Here is a 20,590-nt window from a genome sequence, read left to right as displayed (position 1 = left end):
AGTCTCTGATGCAATGCTGCCATCATAGCAGAACCCGGCACAGGCAGACATCTTGTTATGCTATATTCAGCTGCGGAGCATGACTGAGTCACTCATTAGGGAGAGCGACTTGGCTCTGCCTGTGTCTTTTATTGACACTCATTTCACGGAAGAAAGTGGAGGTGCTAATATTCCGGTAGCTTGTTTGGGTATTCTTGCCAATGCAAGTTTTTAAAAATAAAAATTTCTAAAATAATGAAATGGAGCCCCAAATATAAAAAAACCCCATCATACTGCTTCAGTGTCCAGTGCTGGACTGCAGTTCATGTCTGTATACACTGACAAATACTCTGTTCTTGAGGGATCCTACACTTTTCTGACAATTCCCATGACTTTTCTGGTCGTTTGTGATTAAAGATAAGGATTTTTCTTTATTAAATTCATTAAATTGAAGGTTCTTTTTTTATTTTATTTTTTATTATTATTATGTCTGGTACCAGTTTTTAAAATGAATGCATTCTAGAAGCATACATGTGATCACGACTATGATATTGCTTTTATTCAACAGTTCTATAAATGTATTTTATACACAGTACAGGCAATTTTGTTCTGACATTGAAAACATTTTTTTTTCGCTAGTCACAAAGGAAGTTTTCCTCGGCAGATAGATGTATATTAATTATAGAAACTTTCTATAATTCATATATACTTTGAATATAGGATCAGTTTCTTTAAAGTACTGCTATTATGCCATTTCCAATAATGCCTTTCATGCAGTGTGTAATGTAGCTGTATATGAATGTAAATGATCTGCAAAGTTGTAAAGGCGAAAGTGCACGATAAATAAAGTTATTGTCTCCCAAAAGAAATAATCGACTCTGAACAGCGTAAACAAGTTATTAGTAATTCAAATCCCACTTCTGTGACGGCTACACGTCACAGGGTAACACATTTGCATAATTCCCGCCAATGTTCTCCGCTGGCCTGTCGCGAACAACTTGACCCGCCCTCAAACACAGCATTTTATTGACGACTGCTTCTCTTATCTCGGGGAGTTCAACACAGGATTTACAAAACGCTTGTTCTTGAAAGATGGTTCAGTACCCTGTTTATTTAGACCAGCTGGCTCCACTGAATCACAGCCTGTAAATATTATAAATAATAAATGTTTATATTTTCTATTGAGCGTTCAAAACACGGAACAATGGCAATGGGCGTATCGTTTCCGACACACTCTGTATACAGTAGACCAATCACAACAGACTGGGCCATCTGACCAATCAGAGCAGAGTAAGCTCAGGGAAAGGGGGGTTTTAGAGAGACTGAATCTTAGAACTGCTTCGAACGAATCGTTTGAGAATCGTTGGAAAATGATGCAATATTAAATGCATATTTTGAGAAAACGAAAGTGTTTTTTGACCTTGCATGCATGTAAACCTATTGCAGGAGACTCCCAAAACAACATCAGAAACCTTAAAAATGGCATAATAGGGGCACTTTAAAAATGTTAAACCCTAAAATATTTCTCCCGGTTTTCCATGACTATAGGATTGCACAAGTGTTAGCATGGCTGAAAGGAGAAAGATGCCTCAAAAATAGACTGACAGGATGCCCATCTGGAGTGCGTTTCCCGTACAACGACGTAACTCACTGATTAACCACCATAGTACGAGGCATTGTTGTGGAAACTAACTAGCCAGTCACGACTGTTTCCCGAACATGGTCGCATATCCATTGTTTGAACCACATTAGTTCAACAATTTAGGGCCGTTTTTAATGACGGCACATGCATGTGGTGGAGTAATAACTTCTGCTAATTAATTGATTCGAGATCTCTGAGATGCTGCTGTATTGGCACCTGATGACTAATTTACTATGTTTTTTCCCTGTCATTTAGCTTTATTTGATGTTTGATTCATCGCGGGTTTCCTCTTACGTCACACTCCGGGGGTTCCCTTAGGCATTTATGTGCATGCGCACTCTTCAAAAACGGCGCTTATTGAGGACGTATAAATATTTATATATATATATTTAAATTGAATGGAAGATATAGATTGTACTGCATGTTAGCTTGCTTATTGTGCCCAAAAGCATAATTTATTTAAGTCCATATGTCTTACTAACAAGAAACTATTCTTCTAACCACAGGTCGAGAGCCGTAGTTCCAACCACGTACGTCGCTGTTTGCGAATGTTCGTTTGAACTATGGTTTCGGGGAAACACCGAATCGATGAACAATGTTGGTAACGACGGAACTTGTTGGCAACCATAGTTGGCTAACGATGCTTTTGGGCAAAGCACCCCTGGTTAGGAGTGCTACAAATAGTCAATGACATCAAATGATAAAATACTGACACAACCTGAATGAGATTTGAAAGCTATGACAGAAGGGACAATGGTCAGCGAATAATGACTAAAATATTTCATGCAAGAAAGAAAGTCATACAATTTTATGACATGAAGGTGAAATTTCAGTTATTTCTGGGGAGCTATTCCTTGAACGTCAAAGTATGTCACATTGTGGCAGAACAGCCTCATGAGTTTAGCAGCCTGACAGTCCATGTTTGAGCATCTTTCCCAATTGGGATCTTAACCACACTGAAAAATGTTAGAAATGGATTGGTCACCTCAAATAACCGACCCAACCCCAGGCTCCTCAAATCACTGCATAAATGCCACATGCTAGGAAGTAAAACGAACCCTAGATCATCCCTGTAAACAATAACTGCTGAGCAGGGCAGAGAGCAGGAAGTGCAAACATTCACACCTGAGGCAGAGAGTTTAAACTCACCGATCATGTCCGGAGGGAACGCGGCAAAAGGCTCTAGATGAAGAAGAGAAGGATGAAGAGAGGCAGAGAAAGAGAGAAAGACAAATAGAGCAAAATGTTAATCTGTAATGTAAGGTTAACAGTGGTGTACATCCATGCCTTAGTGTATCAGATGCTGATGACTCTGAAAACATGCACTGAACTTCATAAAATAATGAATAACCTACATAAGAGACCACAGAGGAAAACAAACTAAGATGGTTCCTGAAATATTTCACCCTCAAATCAAAGAAACAAGCACCATGAAGATTTTGTGGATTGTGGCATTATTTTCATGATAATTAAGCACATTTACATCAAAACTCTCATTACTGTAATGTGACTGAAAGTATACTTTTGAGTTTTTGCAATTCACTATTCTCAATTATTAAAAAATACTTTGTATAACAATAATAATAATAATAGCCCCATAAAGCATCTTTCCTTCAGCTAAATTCTTTGTCCCATCCCCCATACAGTGTTCAGACAAGGCATTGTGATTCTCAATTTGTTGGCACAGAATCGTGCTTTCAGGTTTTAAGTAGTTTTAATGTTGTGAAGGTTTTGTTTTGAGGAGCGAACATGGAAGGATGGAGAACATTGCCTGAATTCTTGAAATGCAAATGATGAGAAACTATCGTGGGGGCCAGCGGCTCGGGGATCTCTTTTTGGAGGGAACTGCAAGTCCAACTGCCCGGGTCGATAAGAACTCTCCCAGCATGCTTTGGGAAGAATCACAGCAGGCGCATGGTGGAACACGAGCTCAGGAGGCTTCCAATTTTTGGATTCGAAATGAACCACCAAGTCCCGTAGCGAGCCAAGCAGCAATGCTGCGAGCCAAAAATGACTAAATCAGGGTTTCCAGTTATGGATTGGGAATCATAGAAGCAGTGAGCACATGGTCACATTTTGATGTCTTTAAGACCATAAACCACAAAGCTTCTGTGCAAGATCCATCCTCAAAAAGCTCAGCCTATCAACTAATTCCGTTAAAAATCTCTGTTTACAAACATGGAAGGAGAAGCGCAAAGGAAATAATGAAACATAGATTAGCATCGGGGCCCAGGGGCATTTGTGCCTAGATTTGATTCTACATTTTGCGTTTGATGGCAAACAACGAGCTGCACTATTTTTTTGTGTGTGTCCTCCTTTCATGTTAATAAATTCTATTTTGAGAAGCTCTTTGAGATAGTGGCTGTGACGGCTAGGCTTGATCACAGTAAATGGAGAGGTTTATGGAGTTGTAGTGAGAATCTCAACGAATTATGGTGAAATGATGGATCTGGAATATGTGCCATCTGTAATGAAGAGATAAAGGTAACCTCACAGGAAACCAGAAAGAGCGTGGCAGGGACAAACATCTGGTAGAGATAATGCAAGGTTTTGGATTAAATTGTTGCTATGAATAACAACAAAATTATAAAAGGACAAAACTAATGATGGAAGAAAAAGATGAAACATGTACACTTACGAGTACACTCTTCCAGTGGTGTGTTCACACTCATGTGGATGTTATCGATCCAGATGTGGCCTTTGGTACCCTCAAAAAATCCTTCAATTACCACCTGTGTGATGAAATATGAGCACACAGAAAAAATGTCACCATGATATCTGTCAGGCTACCAAAACTAAATTAATACATAAACAAAGGTTTACAAGTAAAAAATGTCTAATCTTCGTTTAATGCACAACTAGCCATGCATTATCCCACTTATATGATGGTCAATTGCCAGCATTGACAAGTTAAAGCAGCGCAATATTTGACCGAATGGGTAAAAATGACGTTATTTTCATCAGTTACGGCACGTTAATGCATGGCACAACTAGCCATGCATTATCCCACTTATACGATGGTCATTTGCAAGCATTGACAAGTTAAAGCAGCGCAATATTTGACCGAATGGGTAAAAATTACGTTATTTTCGTCAGTTACGGCACGTTATCGCTAGCATTCTGCCCGCTTCAAATCACACACAGAGATGAAATAATGCGGTAAGATCACATTTATTTGAATGAATGAATTATAACATTTATTTGAATTAATTATCGACCGATCAAGAAAGAGAAAGAGGGAGAGAGACAACAGTTGTGTGTGAATGGCTTCATTAAAAGCTTATTGTATTACTGTATTAAAATCTCACTGAGAGATGGACTGAACGAGTGTGAATATCTGCATCTGATACAGCATTCATTCTTCAGGTCAATCTCATATTCAGTATAAAACATTAGTTTGAATGTCCTCTGAGGAAAGCGATATCTTTGTCGTACTGTCTTTTCATCTGTTAAGGGTGATTTCTGATGACAGTGCTGCTCAGTGCATTTGTTGGTTGCATCTAACAAAGTGTTGTTGAAAGTAAAAACATCATGCTGATATACAGCATTACATTTATTTAAGATATAATGTTATGAGACTTTGCCTTCAGCCAAAAATATTTTCTCTGGAACAAATGATAGATTAATGAGACCAAAGACTAACCATTAGATTTACCCAAAACGAATTATATCTCATGTTTAACCACTACAGAGACATCAGAGCTAGCGGCAAATTCCAGAAGAACTGCCCCAGGTAAGGCTGCTCTCGGTGGGTTCATGAGCGCTGAATGGCCACTGACACCCTGGAGCTCACATGTCCGAAAACGACATAGCAAATTTTCAAATAGACATTATCTTTATTAACAAACGCCATATTTGAAGTCTAAACAAGTACATTCTTGCCTAAAAACTCTTAAAACTACATTGCGTGACACAAAAACAGTATTGTTTATAAAATTATAGTGGATTAGGGCATCCACCATGACACTCGCTGTGAGAAATATGCAAGCGGAAATGGTGAAACAGTTGGAGTTCTGTTATCACTAGAATATCGCACGCCTGGAAAGGCTCTCAGCCAATCAGATTCAATAACCAGAAAGAACTGTTGTATAAAATGAATAGAATAGAATTTAATTGAAAAAATAATACATACATCACAGCTTTACATTTATTTGACTGTTTATCATGTCTAATCTGCTTACCTGAAATTCATTTGGAGATCGAGGTATGATGGTCCGTCCTTCTTTCCAGATGGGCTCCTGGTCTCCACGGAGGGACCAGAGGAGGGTTTCCTCTTGGTCTTTGTTCTGCAGCAGGACCCTCAGGGTTCCCTGATCTTCCAGCTGATAGGAGAACATCAGGCAGAGAGGTCCGGTGTCGGGAGCCACACTGGGACTGAACAGCCGGGCTTTCTGGCCCACCGTCTCAGGACTGGCCTCAATGTACAGGTAGTTTCCCAAACCTGTGAAAGAACAGACACAGCAAAGCTTATCTCACAGTCTGTCAAATTTGTCTAGCTTCTACCGAGTGACAAATGAAAACAGTGCAGCCTTTTGGTTAGTTGCATGTAATCTTGTTTATTCCCTGCTGGGCAAAAAGTCCCATTCAGCATGTGACATTTTAACAGTCTGGTTTGTGTCACTGCGGGCCCGACCTATCAAACAGCAAGTGAGCACTTCCTGAACCCAAATTGTGTTTCCAAGTAACATGTTTCTCTTGTCCCACCCATCTAAACATCATGCTGTGTGATTATACGGAAAAGTCAAGGGTGTCATTGTGGGAAAAGTCAAGCACCTCGTCATTAGTATTAGTGTCATTCGTGAACGATGGCAGCCCACTAGGCTCTACTGTAGGCACTTTAGGTGACGGCAGGTATCTGTTTGCTAAGCCGAGAGTGAAAGAGCGTTAAGTGGAAGCAAGGCACGACCCCCACGGTGAAGAAAGAGTGGAGAGACAGGTGCACACTCTTTTATCTCTCTATATATTTGTGAATAATCTTTCCAGACGTTTCAAGGTCAAAAGGATCTTGAAAAAAGCTCATGTGGTGGCGGCCGGCATCTCTCTGAACGATCCGATTGGACGAGGAAGAGACATGTGACCTATTGGAGCCTTAAACATTTTGAGAACTGCCAGAAAGCGCCTATAACACCTTGCAGCTGTTGGCACGGCTTGTTAAATCTTTCAGAGAGAGCATTTAAAATATTCAAGGCAATGAATTTAAAATAGGTTTAGGATAACAATCCCCTTAACTTCACTGGGAATGCATATATGAGGAGATGTGAAGGGGGAAAAGTGAATATCTTTCATTTATGTGAAAAAAATCCCGTAAGTACTACATTTATAAGGGGAAACGAATAATGATCTCTTGAAAGTGGCTCTAAGTACATGGAAGTCTATGCAAAAATCCTGGAGAAGAACTGGAATACAGGGTTGGAAATGCAGTTTTCCACAAGAATCTGCACCACTGAAGTCAATTAAAGATACTCAGATTCAACCCTTTGCCACACAACAGCTCAGAGAGACTGAAATAAGGAGGTTTTGAACTTCCAGAAAGGAGGCCTGGGAATGTGAAATGCTTCTTACACTTTTAAATGGTACTGTGTACGTCACATGAAATATAATCATTCAGCATCTTTCATTCAGCAAAGATGCATTTAATTGATGACAGGTGGCAATAAAGACAATAATGTTACAAAAGCTTTCTCAAATAAATGCTGTTCTTTTGTCCACAAAAATATTAAGCAGCACAACTCTTTTTAACATTGACAATAAGAAATGTTTCTTGAACAGCAAATCTGCATATTAAAATGTTTTCTGAAAGATCATGTGACAACAAAATATCTTAAATATAAACAAGTTTTTAAAATTGCAATAATATTTCACAGTATACAGTGGGTATAGAAAAGAATCAGCCCCCTTTAAAATAATCACATTTTGTTGCTTTGTAGCCTGAAATTAAGATGGACACAGCTTTTGTTTTATCCAGCTGTATTTACTCAGTGCAACTTATAACATCCAAGTGAAAAATATAACACCAACATGTCAGAAAAAAATTACAAAACAGAATCACTGAGTTGGAAAAAGGATCACCCCCTCCTAAAAATGACTTCCTAAAAATGACTTAACTCAGTTAGTTGTAGCTAATCATCTTCTCAATGGAACACAAAGCCATCTGGCTTTCAACTGTGATCATTTTGATTAGCTCAGCTTGAAAAGAGCTTTCCTGGAGCATTTCAGTCCTTGGTAGTGCAACTGAAGCAAACAATCAACTATGGGTGGCAAGGCTCTGTCAAAAAATCTCCGGGATAAAGTTGTGGGCAGGCACAGTCAGTCAGGAGATGGATACAAAAAAAAAAATCAAAGGCTTTATCAATGCCTAGAAGCACAGTGAAGTATATTATTAAGAAGTGGAAGGTATTTGGTACAAAACAGACTCTCCCTGGATCAGGATGTCGCTCCAAACTGGATGAAAGTGCCAGGAGGAAACTGGTCAGAGAGGATATCAAGAGGCCTACAACTACTCTGAAGCATTTGCAGGAATTTATTACAAAGACTGGTCATTGTAAGCATGTAACAACAATGTCACATTCTCCACAAATGTGGCTTGTATGGGAGTGTTGCAAGAAAAACCCACTCCTCAAGAAAAGCCACATGCAGTCACGACTGAGCTTTGCCGGATGTTTCTCTGCAGCAGGGACTGGAGCTCTTGTCAGGATAGAAGGAAAAATGGATGGGGCAAAATACCGTCAAATTCTTGAGGAAAATCTCATGCCCTCTGCCAGAAAGTTATCAATGGGAAGAAGGTTAACCTTCCAACATGACAATGACCAAAAGCACACAGCAAAACTGACCACACAGTGGTTAAAGGAGAAAGGCCTAGTCAGAGCCCAGACTTAAACCTCATTGAAAATCTGTGGAAGACTGCAGTTCACAAACGGTCACCATCAAATTGAAGTGAACTTGAGAAGTTCTGCAAAGAAGAGTGGACAAATATTGCAAAGTGTAGATGTGCAAAGTTAGTAGAGACATATCCCAACAGACTAAAGGCTGTAATTAAAGCAAAAGGTGGTTCAACAAAATACTGACTCAAGGGGGTGATCCTTTTTCCAATTCGGTGATTCTGGTGTTTAATTTCTTTTTTCTGACATGTTGGTGTTATATCTTTCACTTGGATGTTATAAGTTGCACTGAGTAAATACAGCTGGATAAAACAAAAACTGTGTCGTTCTTCATTTCAGGCTGCAAAGCAACAAAATGTGATTATTTTAAAGGAGGGTGATTCTTTTCTATACCCACTGATTAAAATATCGCATTTATTTGAATTGTTGATCGAGAGAGAGAGAGAGAGAGAGAGAGAGAGAGAGAGATGACAGTTGTGTGTGTGTGTGTGTGTTATCTGCGTCAGCGTGTCTCTCTCTCTACAAGCAATAAAGCTGTGTTTAGTTACTTCAAAAACAGTCATTTTACCACCTTGCTTCTGAGGAATATAATGTAGCATTCCAGTATCTAGGATATTTCATTAATAAAAGTCGTGGGGCAGCATTGACAACAAGTTTCTGTGTGTGCGCAGCGCGATCTGCGATCTTCGACCTCCCTCCCTCCCTCTCTCTCTCTCTCTCTCTCTCTCTCTGTGCGTGTGTGCGAGTGATGTGTGTGTTTGTGTGCATCAATTAAAGCAGCGCATTAATATAGAATGGAGATTAAACTGACTCAAAATTACCTGTGGATTAAATGTATACCTGCCAGCCAATCAGAATCGATATTTTGTAGGATCAAAATTTATTTATATATATATATATATATATATATGAGCAATATCACTCGAGTACAAGAGCGATACCGGCTCTACATCAGCATGGCTGTGATTAGGCAAGAGGCACGAGGCCGCAGGCCGAGTGCCGGAGGCAGTTGACAACAAGTTTCTGTGTGTGCGCAGCGCGATCTGCGATCTTCGACCTCCCTCCCTCCCTCTCTCTCTCTCTCTCTCTCTCTCTCTGTGCGTGTGTGCGAGTGATGTGTGTGTTTGTGTGCATCAATTAAAGCAGCGCATTAATATAGAATGGAGATTAAACTGACTCAAAATTACCTGTGGATTAAATGTATACCTGCCAGCCAATCAGAATCGAATATTTGATTGTATGAATTGCTTTATTAAGGGCAAAATGAAATAGTAACCCATTTTACTTTCATGGTCTGATATATCGCAGAATGAAACTAAATATTGATGAAGAAAAAAAAAAAGTGGAATTAAGCCAAACTTGAAAACTACAAGGGTTTACATTACATCATGTCTTTCTTTCAAAGTCATTCACAAGAAGACCAGAAAGGTGCACTAGGAAAGTAAATATTGTAAATCATGCTTTTATATTGACATATGTAGTAATCTGCAGCCCACTGCTTCCCAGCTTTCATTCAAACAATGATTGTTTTGGCATTCCTACATTATTTCTGTCTTCACTGCCATGCTTTGTTCCTGGTGTACACTCCTAATTGCGATGTGTCATGGGATAGAAATAGAGGGAGTGTGACAGTGTTCGGGAGGGGGAAAGGAGGAGAGAAAGCATGCCGAGCATTCATCCTTTTTTCCTCTTCTAGATCTCATGGCAGTGGCTGACATGTGAAAAGCAGACCACAGTGTATAGAAGGAATGAGGTCACAGGAGTTTATGAGAACACATACTGAAGTTAGATAGGGAAAAGGCTGTTCTTGGAATAGTAAAGGTGCTTCTCGTTTGAGCGAGGTGCAAAACTTTTACGGGAAACTGATGTGGAATCAGAATGAAGTCATATTACACATAAAACAGGACAAAATACCCTGCTGCGTTTACACTGGCATCAATTTTTATGTGGGTCCAGGTTGGTTTATGCTGATTATTACTGGTTTGGTGCAAGTCAAGATGTTCACTGCCAAAGCTTTGCCAGCATGAACTTTTATGGAAAAGCTGGATGAACATTGTCGTCAAGAAGCCTGATTAATTGTGTATATATATATAATTTTTTTTTAATTCTATAGTATATATAAATGCAAAATACAAACAAAAATAAGATCAATTAAAAGAATTATAATTTCTTTACATTTTATATTACATTATGTCTTTTTGTATAATGACAGTAAACTGTTTAACTAACTGGTCCTGTCCCATAACATAACATAACATAACATAACATATAACATAACATAACATAACATAACATAATATAATATAATATAATTTGTGTGAAAGATTTTTTTTGTAAATGCTTTGTGTTTCCAGACAAGAGACAAGAGCCTACAGGCATGACGACCTCTCTATGCATGTGAATATTTGTGTGCATGTGCATTCGGTACACACAATCCTTGCTCAAAATCACACAGTCCTTTGTGAGACGGCAGAGCAGCGCTGGTAACTGACGGATAGAATACATCAATACATTTGCATTAATATTCATCAACCCTGGCAAAACATTGGACGGCTAACGGCACTTTAAGCTAAACTGAGCTCTGATTTTTGACTTCAGCTGCATCAATGTGAAAAAATGTAAAAATCACAACAACTCTGCCAAACAAGCCACTGAAAATCCTGATAGTGTCACTTACTGTGTGTTAAAGATATATGGATATTCACTGAATAAAAAAGTGGTATAACTAATGCAAGTTCTTACAGGTCGCATGCACATATTTATGTCGTTCTAAAATTATTTATTGTACCATGCACACAGCAATCACACAAACTTCACCAAAGAAACATTTCTCTTGTGAAAACACAATTGTGCAAAATCTGCTTAGTTCTCATTTCACAGATGCATGCAACAACAACCCAAATGTGGCTGATTTCTCGAGTTTTAGGGTGTGAAATATATGCATGCTTGAATTGTGTATTGTAAAAAAGAAAGAAAAAAAAAAACATTATTCATACATTCTGTGCTTAGATCTGAACCAACCTGGACTGGGTTTCTGCATTGTGGTGGTTTCTACAGAGGACGGTTGAGTTGGTTTGGATGTCTCTACTCTTTCTGTGGAGGAAACACATAATTATCAATCTTAACTTAACCCAGACCACAATGAATTTCCATTCAAACAAATCTCTTTTTCTTTCCATTTCAAATGAGATTCCCTTTCATTTTAATTATGCAGCCAGCCATGAGTCAGATACTCATGAATTAAATCATAAAGCTCCAATCTCTGAATTTATGCCAGCACAGAGGCGGACATAAACTATGTGCTCAGTATGCAATGCTGTGCAAAACTATAATTTTGTCCCTGTATCGCCTGCAGGTCTTTGCATCTGTCTTAAATGATGACATCAGACTGATGGATGGCGTTGCTTTAGGGAGAAAAACTAGACAAGCCATGGGGTGTTGAATGAAAACAACATATACATGCATACTAATATATAGGACCTTCAATCCATTACGCAAAAAAAAAAAAAAAAGTGCAAAAGAGCCAATTTGACCATGAACTGTAAAATATACAGTCAATAAAATGCTTTCTATAATGCCTGAAACATTTTCACCATTAAAACAAGACAAACAAACATCAGTCAATAGGGTAAACAAAAAAAGTTATCTGAAAATTATTATATTCTATTTTAAATAAATATTTAAATTACTATGAGTAATTATAATATTGTAATAACATTATTATTATTATTATAACAGTGTGTGTGTGTGTGTGTGTGTGTGTGATTTTTAGATATAGATAGGTAGGTAGGTAGGTAGGTAGATAGATAGATAGATAGATAGATAGACAGATTTATGCAATAATGTTAAAGAGTATGTAATTTGTGATTTTTGTCATTTGTGATTCTTTCTGGAGAAAAATATTCAGCTTTCTAGTGGGTGAAATAATAGTTTAGAAATCTTGTTAAATGGATTAGGAATCAATTAAACTGCATCAAGTAAAATGTTTTAGACTTAAATAAGCATAGAAATACATCTAGTGTACAAATGTAATGGTCACTTACAGCAGTTCCTGCAAAGGAAGCGAATTGGTGCATACATTAATATTTTGAATTCATAAAAGGTGAGCCACAGCTGGTGATATTTGTCACTGTAATGCCATGGCCTTTTCTGAAGCAATTAGCCAGCTAATACCACTTCCACTGCCCTATCGCTAACTGCCTCCCTCTCTACGCCATCCTCTTTCCCTCGATCATTCTTTCATATGCCTCCACACCTGCAGTCTCTGTCCATTTGTTTTTCTTTGTCTTCTGATTCAATTAGTATAGGGATGACGGATAAATATCATCACCTGTGCAGGAAAAATCTCGTGCACGCATACCCACGTGTGCAAACACTCTCCACACCTTGAAGATGCTCTGTCAGTGTTTAAAGGTCGCTGTGTGTCACGGTGTAATGATTTTGACCTTTCGGAGATGTGACAGTTGTGTCAGCACAACAGACAAGACAAATATAGGGAACGTTGTCACAAACCGCTGTACTTCTACCATCACACTACAAGGCTGTTCTAAAAGGTAGGAAGCATAATTATACATCCTTCTAAGTAAACAACAGCTTTTCATGTAGCTTTCAAAGCAATGCCAGAATTCTGAACTCAAGATGGTGGATGAATTAATAAAAACATTCATACAGAAAAATACAGACACAAAAATGTTACGATTTTCAGCATAGAGTAAAATGTGCGTGTTGTTTTAATATTATATACTATTATATATATTATATATTATTATAGCATTTATTAATAATTTGAAGTAGCTTTTTTATCTTTTATTTTTTAAGTTTTTGATTTTCATTTTAGTTTAAGTTTTAGTAATTTATTTTGTAATTTTGAATTTTTTATTGGTTTTGTCTTTTTTTGATATATTTTATTTAGCTTAAATTATTTTTATTTCAGTTTTATCTTTAGTAATTGTAGTACTTCAACTATTTATTTATTTATTTAAACCTGTAGAAAAACAGAAAAGGTGCTGGTAATTTTCTGCCAGGTCTTTATCCTCTAACTTACAGAGTTTTATTTTAACCTTAAAACACAACACAATGCAAAGTATAGTTCCATATATGGGTATATAACACCTGTGAATAATCAAAACAGAAAAAAAATCTTCATATTAACAGTATATTTGGCATTCTTTTTATAGACATTTCCTAGAGTGAAGGCTATTGCTATTTCAAAATGGCTGTGTATGTTATCTGTCTCTTTAAACCATACGTGTAACTGTACACCTCACCGCAGGCTGCAGTTGCCTTAATGTGATTAAGACTAGCGGGAAGATCATTGCCTCCAGTGTGTATATGTGTGTGTGTTGGAAGTAATGGGAAATAAGGCAAAGAAATGAAAGCATATTATTGATAGCTGTAATCTGTCTTCCATCCATTCCATTCTGCTCCCCCATTTCTCAGCTCATATCCCATCATTCTGTTCTCTCTCCCTCGACTCTTGTCCTGTCATTTCTGCTTTCATCATATCCTCACCCTTCCTACAGGAAAGGCTGTCACATCGTTCTCCAAATACCCTGATTCAGCAAAAAAAAAATCAATAATAAAAAACAGATATATAAATAAATAAATAAATAAATAACAGACCCTCAATTATGCATAAAGCTTTCCTGCATATTTTAGCCTGCCAGTCATAACTGCCTTTAGGGCCCCATAATTCACCTGAGACTTGTGCATTGTACTATATATTATATGCGTTTGATTGCTTCATGATGCAGAGCACATAAAACCTGAGGAACTTCAGAATATGCTCTGATACAGTACAAAAATAAAAATAGTAATTGCCTGATACTATTTTTTTATGAACACAAGAAATAAATTCAAGTTTGCATACATTTTCTGAAGAATGATGCAACCACTCAGAAAACCCTAGCAACACCCTAGCAACCACTCAGAGCACTAGAAATCCTTGAGAGATTTGTTTATCCACAAATACATACTAAGTAACACAGTGTGGGCAGGTATATGTTTGCTTAAACAACAACAGCTGTTCCGTGGGATGAACATGTATAACATATGAGTGTGTGCATGTGTGTGGGAGAGTGAACATGGGAAAGAGTATCTGATGAGAAACAGAAAGAGGAGGAGAAGTGAGAAGAACAGGACCAAAAGAAAAACATGTACACAGCAAAAACATTCCTTAAAAACAAATGGTGAAGAGAAAGAGAGACTGATTTGAAAACAAAAGAGTGGAGTTTAGATTAGAGGTTGTGCTTCTTAAAAGGGTTTTGCCAAAAGTTTGCCAAAAATGACATTTCTGTAATCATTTATTTACCTTCATATAAAAAATTTGACCTGAACACACTGAACGTCCATACCTTGCAAACTACACACACAAAAAAAATTAATCTGATACCATCCCTGAACCGCCACGGTACATTTTGTAATTGTGAGGGTTTCTACAATTGCAATGTGGATCAATCAATTAACAATGAAAGTTTCTAGAACTTTGAGCATTTGGTTTTCACACCTAAAAGTGGAGCATACTGTACATTTGCATATACACACACTCAATCAGATGCACGTATCTCCAGCAGCTCTGTGATAAATGATACAACAGAGAGGATAATTGGCACAGAGGGTAGCCGTCTGATTATAGCAGTTCTGCATGAGTGTGTTTGTGTAAGTGTGGATTTCATGTTTATAATATTGTAGACGTGGGAATGTATTTGTCCAGTAAGTCTGGTCAGATAGAGACAAACAATCCATCATAAATGATTATAATCAGGGATTTAAATTAACTTTTTTACCGGCTATTCATAACTTCTACCAGCCAAAAAAAAAAAAACGAAATAAACAAACAGCTTGAGGCTGTCTACATGACAAAGCGACTGTTGCAAATAATTTTGTGTCGGTACTAAGGGTGTGCGATATTGACAAAAAATAATATCTCAATATTTTCTGTGATTTTATTGATAAAGATAATTAGACAATATTTTGCTGAGTGTGTTATTGTGCTGATCAATCTTAAGGATACCGTGGACAGCTGACTACTAAAGTTTTTGATATTCTTCATATTCTGTGTGGTCAGTTCACAGCAGTGATAGAAATTAATCTTTTCCAATAAGTTTAGATTGATTTTTACCTTTTATGGGCATTTTTACCTTTATAAATCCATTTTTACTAAAAGTGTGCATAATCTTTTGAGTCAAACTCTTACATTTAATCAGGCAATTATAACAATACTACATTTAGGCTGTTACTGAACAAATGAAATCAGTATCAATAAAATTCATCTTTGCAGAAGTTGAATATGAAGTGGCACTTAGATGTATTTACACATGTTAATGCAGCTTACAGGGACATGGGATGCTTTAACCTGCAGTTACAAATGCATAAATAATGTTTTGATATTTTGAAATGTTGAATAGTGATATTTAAATTATTTTAAAAATTAAAATATACTTTAAATGTGAAATTAAATCCGCCAGTAAGTGGCAGCAAGTCACTGTTAAGTGAGTCATTGCGAATGAACCGAATCATTTAAACGGTTGATTTTGCTCAGAGACGCAAAACAGCGCTGTGTTTGGAATGTTTTCTGTTGGCGAAATAACGCAAAAACAGCCAATATGGTGTCTAAAACGTAAGTCTCTTGATATTAACTTATTGTTTATTGAACTGTTGTATAAAATCAATATCACATTTGTAACCATGCTGATTTTTTTTTTTAAACGGCACTCTTTGTGTGATATTAACTATATGAATTGATATACATATATATATTTTCCAACCCCCTTATCTTGAATTATGTGATCATTCATAATGCATATTAACAGACTGAATCATGCAATGAAAGAATGCACTCTAAACTGGTTAGTCTAACCAGACTACATCACGTCGCGTATGCGTGCACTTTGTAACTTAGGTGTGTTTTGTTTGGTTTTTGCAAATATACTCGATAATGTCATGATGTCTCACGAGTTCAGTATTTGCGCTAAACCTGCGCAGATTTGGCTTGTATGAACTTCCCAAGGAATTAATGAGTGAACATAACTTACGAAAAGTAACCCGCCAAACTGGCTAGTGATTTGACAGCGCTACCCGCCACAGCTGATTTTTACCCGCATTTGGCGGGTTGGCGGGTGTTAATGTCAAACCCTGATTATAATAACAAACATACAGTTGCTCCGATAGAAAACAAAAATCATTGCAATCTCTTCATTTGTGCCTATTTTTATTTCTTCAAAGAACTTTTAGGAGGTATGAGACAAGGACAATAGTTAAATAAGTGAGAATGTCCCACACATACACTACCATTAAAAATGTTGGTGTCACTATGATTTAAAAAAAAAAAAATAAATAATACTTTTATTCCGCAAGGATGCATTATATTGATTAAAAGTGACGGAAAAGACATTTATAATGTTACAAAATACTCAATGTTCTTTTGAAAAAATGTATCACGGTTTCCACAAAAAAAATTAAGCAGCATGACTGTTTTCAAAATTATTAATAATAAGAAATTATTCTTTAGCAGCAAATCAACATATTAGAATGATTTCTGAAGAATCGTGTGACACTAAAGACTGAAGTAATGATGCTGAAAATTCAGCTTTGCATCACAGGAATAAATAAAATGTTTTAATATATTCAAGTAGAAAACAGATATTTTAAATTTTAATAATATTTCACAATATTACTGTTTTAATTAATGTTTTTAAATCTTACCGTCCCCAAACTTTTGAACAGTAGTGTATGCAGCACACACACAACTAAGACGTCACACTGAAGCTTCTGCCAAACAAAATTCATCCAGCCTCTACCAATTTTTAATGGTTGTTTACTCCCATCCACTTCGCGTTGAGACAATCCCTGTTCCCATGTGTCTATTTTCTCTTCACATCAGTCTATCCATTTTCTTTTACTTCTCTCCACCAAAAATGAAAAGAAATAGAAAAGAAAAACTGTACAAGCTGCGATAGCTTTCAGCTGACGGTGCGTTTCTGGCCAGCTGCTCAGTGTCAGTTGTAAAGACTGAGAATAAATTTCACCCTACAACTGGAACTGCCCAATCGTCAACAAATAATTTAGCTCATGATTTCACAATAGTGGTGTATCTGAGGGTCGTGTCCTACCTGGCAGATTGCAGCCCAGGACTTCCATTCTCATTCCGATCCCTGCCGGAGACCAGCGCTCTGGATAGATGCGGATAAACTGTGCCGCCAGTTCCTCAAAACGCCTCAGCTCTGGGGTGTCATAGTGTGTGTTCCCCTCAAAAAGCTGAAGAAAGAAAAGAGGTTACACACACTTAGTGAATTTAGACATCTGAACAGGTATCATAGGTGTGAAAGAATTAGGATAATAGGATTGTATGGTTAGTTGGAAACTCTTTAGTTAACATACTATCCGAATTCCACTTAGGTCGATTCCCTATTGGAAAATCCTAGAAAATGTTTGCAAGGTTTTTAGCTGGTCATTTATGATGATTCATTGATCCAAGCTGGTCTAGATGATTGATCGATTAGACTTCCATCTGGTGAACTTGGTTTCTGACCTTGTAGACCATCTTAATCGAGATGGTAAACAAACCAGAATATGTCAACCATATTGGTGAAGATGTTTAGAGCAGGTCATGGAACAGCAACAAACTACTTACTTTGGGGTTTGTAAGATTTCTTACTGTTTTGGAAATAAGTCTCTTATGCTCACCAATGATGCATTTATTTGAACAAAATACAGTAAAAACCATAATATTGTAAAACATTGTTACAATTTAAAATAATCGTTTTCTATTGTAATATATTTAAAAATGTAATTTATTCCTGTGATGCAAAGCTGAATTTTCAGCATCATTACTCCAGTCTTCAGTGTCACATGATCCTTCAGCAATCATTCTAATATGCCGATTTGCTGCTCAAGAAGCATTTCTTATTATTATCAATGTTGAAAACAGTTGTGCTACCTAATATTTTTATGGAAATGGTGATAAATTTTTTTGATGCTTTGATAGATGAATAGAAGTTTTAAAAGAAGAGCATTTATTTGAAATAGAAATATTTTGTAACATTATAAATGTCTTTACTGTCACTTTTGATCAATTTAATGCATCCTTGCTGTATAAAAGTATTAATTAAAACATTTAAAAAAAAACATACTTTAAACAGTTTACCCCCAAACCTTTGAATGGAAGTGTATGTTTATAATAAACATTCTGCATATGTTTATATTATGCTCTGGATAAATTAACTACCTTGGGCATGCTAGTCTTGCTATCCATTACAAAGTTCCAGTCTTTTCCATTCAGGCTGTGTGCTAAACGATACTTCCGAACGAAAGCCCGGTTCTCTGAGCTGGTTCCTCCTTCCCCACTCCTCGCTCCTTGGGTTATCACTCCTCGCACCGTCTTGGGTGTCCCAAGGTCCACCTGAAGCCATTCTTCTCCTGCTAAAGGCTGGGCAGGGCCAGGAAACCATCCTGATCTACTGGCCACCAGACGTGCTGCTCCAGGGGCCCAGTGAAGGTCCCTCACTGAGGAGGCTGAGATCTGAGAATCAGGGAGGAGGCCAGACAGCATTCCCTGGAGCTCTGAACATGGAGCATCTGAGACAAAAGAGAACAAGAGAGACGTCCATTCAGCCTTCAAATGAAGAAACGGTCATGTAGCAGACAGTTTTATCCAAAGTGTCCAAATTGCTCTTTCCACCTTGAGATAAGCTCCATATTCTTATGCTATATGAACCATAAAATCCTGGTGTATCAAATATGATAATCAAAAACACACACCCTTTTTTGGAATTTTTTTAACACTTTGTCTAAAGGTTCAATAAACTGTCTATTTCAAAAAAAGTCCATATATCTGACTTTATATGGTTAATTTTGATGTCATTGCCATTAAACGGTGACGTGTCTTGCTGCTTTATAACAGAATGTGCACAAACACAAATTAGATTTTCTAAAACAGAGGGGAACATTTTCAGGTAAAGACCTCATAAAGATGATTTTTATGATAAGATGAAAACAAACCATGCAACTACAAACACTCACCTGTAATTTGGCAGCCATAAAGCTCAAAGCGTAGCGCAATGCCGTTATTCCATGTCTGCGGTCGAATACGAGCAAAGCGGGCCAGAACAGGTTGAGGAATACGATTCAAAACCACCTCAGATGGGTCAGTGTTGGCATGGAAAATCTGCAAGAGAGAGAAAACACACAGCGCTGATTATACTTGCTGCAAAGCATCAACAAATCTATTCATTGATATATATATATCAATGTCAGTCATGAAACTCTAGATGGCGCATTCTGACGGTAGCCAACCGAAAACATTCCTCACCTGACATCAAGTGTAACAGAGGCCAAGATGGGCTGTAAGGGCTTTCAGAAGCGAACACACACGTAGACACACACAAGTGTCCTGGCTTACTTACAAAGCTGTGATTATGACCGACACCAGTGAGGCAGTGAAATGGGCTGATTAAATCAAGTGGCACTAGAAAAAGTAGTGGATTAGACGAACACAAACAAAGAGTCTATTGAGCTCGTTTTCACCACCATTAAATTTCCCCCCATTCCTTTTTTCCTCAAGGCCTAAACCTCATTCATCCCCATTGTTCACCTCATCCTCTCCATCCAGTGGCCACAAGTCACATCGAGAGTTACGGGCTCTGGGTGGAACGATCCATATGGAAGAATCCCTTTTCTGTGCTATACGCTCAAGGCTATAAATGCTCTATCAACTCTGTGTTAGTGTGTATGTGCGTGTGTGTGTATTCCCAGTAGGGGAATTCGGCACACTCACAAAGGACCACACTCATAATGCTTCAATGATGCAGTAACGGAAGGGTGGAGATGTGGGGGAAGGTTTTCATGAACCCTTCTTTTTAATGCTGATCTCGAGTGTGTTGTGGCTGGTGAAGCCAGACAAACAGACAGTTGACTAGACCGATGACCCCTTTCCAGACGCTGCAATAAGACGCAGTCAGCCGTCCAACTCTGTGGAAAAACATTGTGGCAGCTCTGCAGAGTTCACCGATAACGATGGAAGAGAAGACAGAGGTTAAATGAACGAGACGGGGAGGAGGAGTGCAGGGTCTGAGAGATTATAACAGACCAATCA

At 37.7% G+C, this 20,590-nt stretch overlaps 1 protein-coding gene across 1 annotated transcript in view; it reads right to left on the bottom strand.

Annotated features, from left to right (window-relative positions):
- LOC107676043 (neuropilin-2-like) overlaps positions 1–20,590 on the bottom strand; it is an 83,420-nt gene that overhangs the window by 9,512 nt on the left and 53,318 nt on the right. Inside the window, exons 8-16 of the mRNA XM_016470565.1 lie at positions 19,519–19,663; positions 18,725–19,074; positions 17,610–17,754; positions 11,521–11,592; positions 10,932–10,986; positions 10,729–10,733; positions 5,803–6,062; positions 4,260–4,353; positions 2,771–2,803 (exon numbers count right to left, since the gene is read on the bottom strand). Of these exons, the coding sequence (XP_016326051.1) occupies positions 2,771–2,803; positions 4,260–4,353; positions 5,803–6,062; positions 10,729–10,733; positions 10,932–10,986; positions 11,521–11,592; positions 17,610–17,754; positions 18,725–19,074; positions 19,519–19,663 (1,159 nt within the window). The remainder of the gene's footprint in view (positions 1–2,770; positions 2,804–4,259; positions 4,354–5,802; positions 6,063–10,728; positions 10,734–10,931; positions 10,987–11,520; positions 11,593–17,609; positions 17,755–18,724; positions 19,075–19,518; positions 19,664–20,590) is intronic.

The sequence above is a fragment of the Sinocyclocheilus anshuiensis genome, unplaced genomic scaffold (assembly GCF_001515605.1).
Source record: "Sinocyclocheilus anshuiensis isolate Anshui unplaced genomic scaffold, SAMN03320099.WGS_v1.1 scaffold1744, whole genome shotgun sequence".
NCBI classification, from domain to species: Eukaryota; Metazoa; Chordata; class Actinopteri; order Cypriniformes; family Cyprinidae; genus Sinocyclocheilus; species Sinocyclocheilus anshuiensis.
Note: the sequence above shows the minus strand (reverse complement) of the source record. Positions and strands in the feature narration are given on the sequence as shown.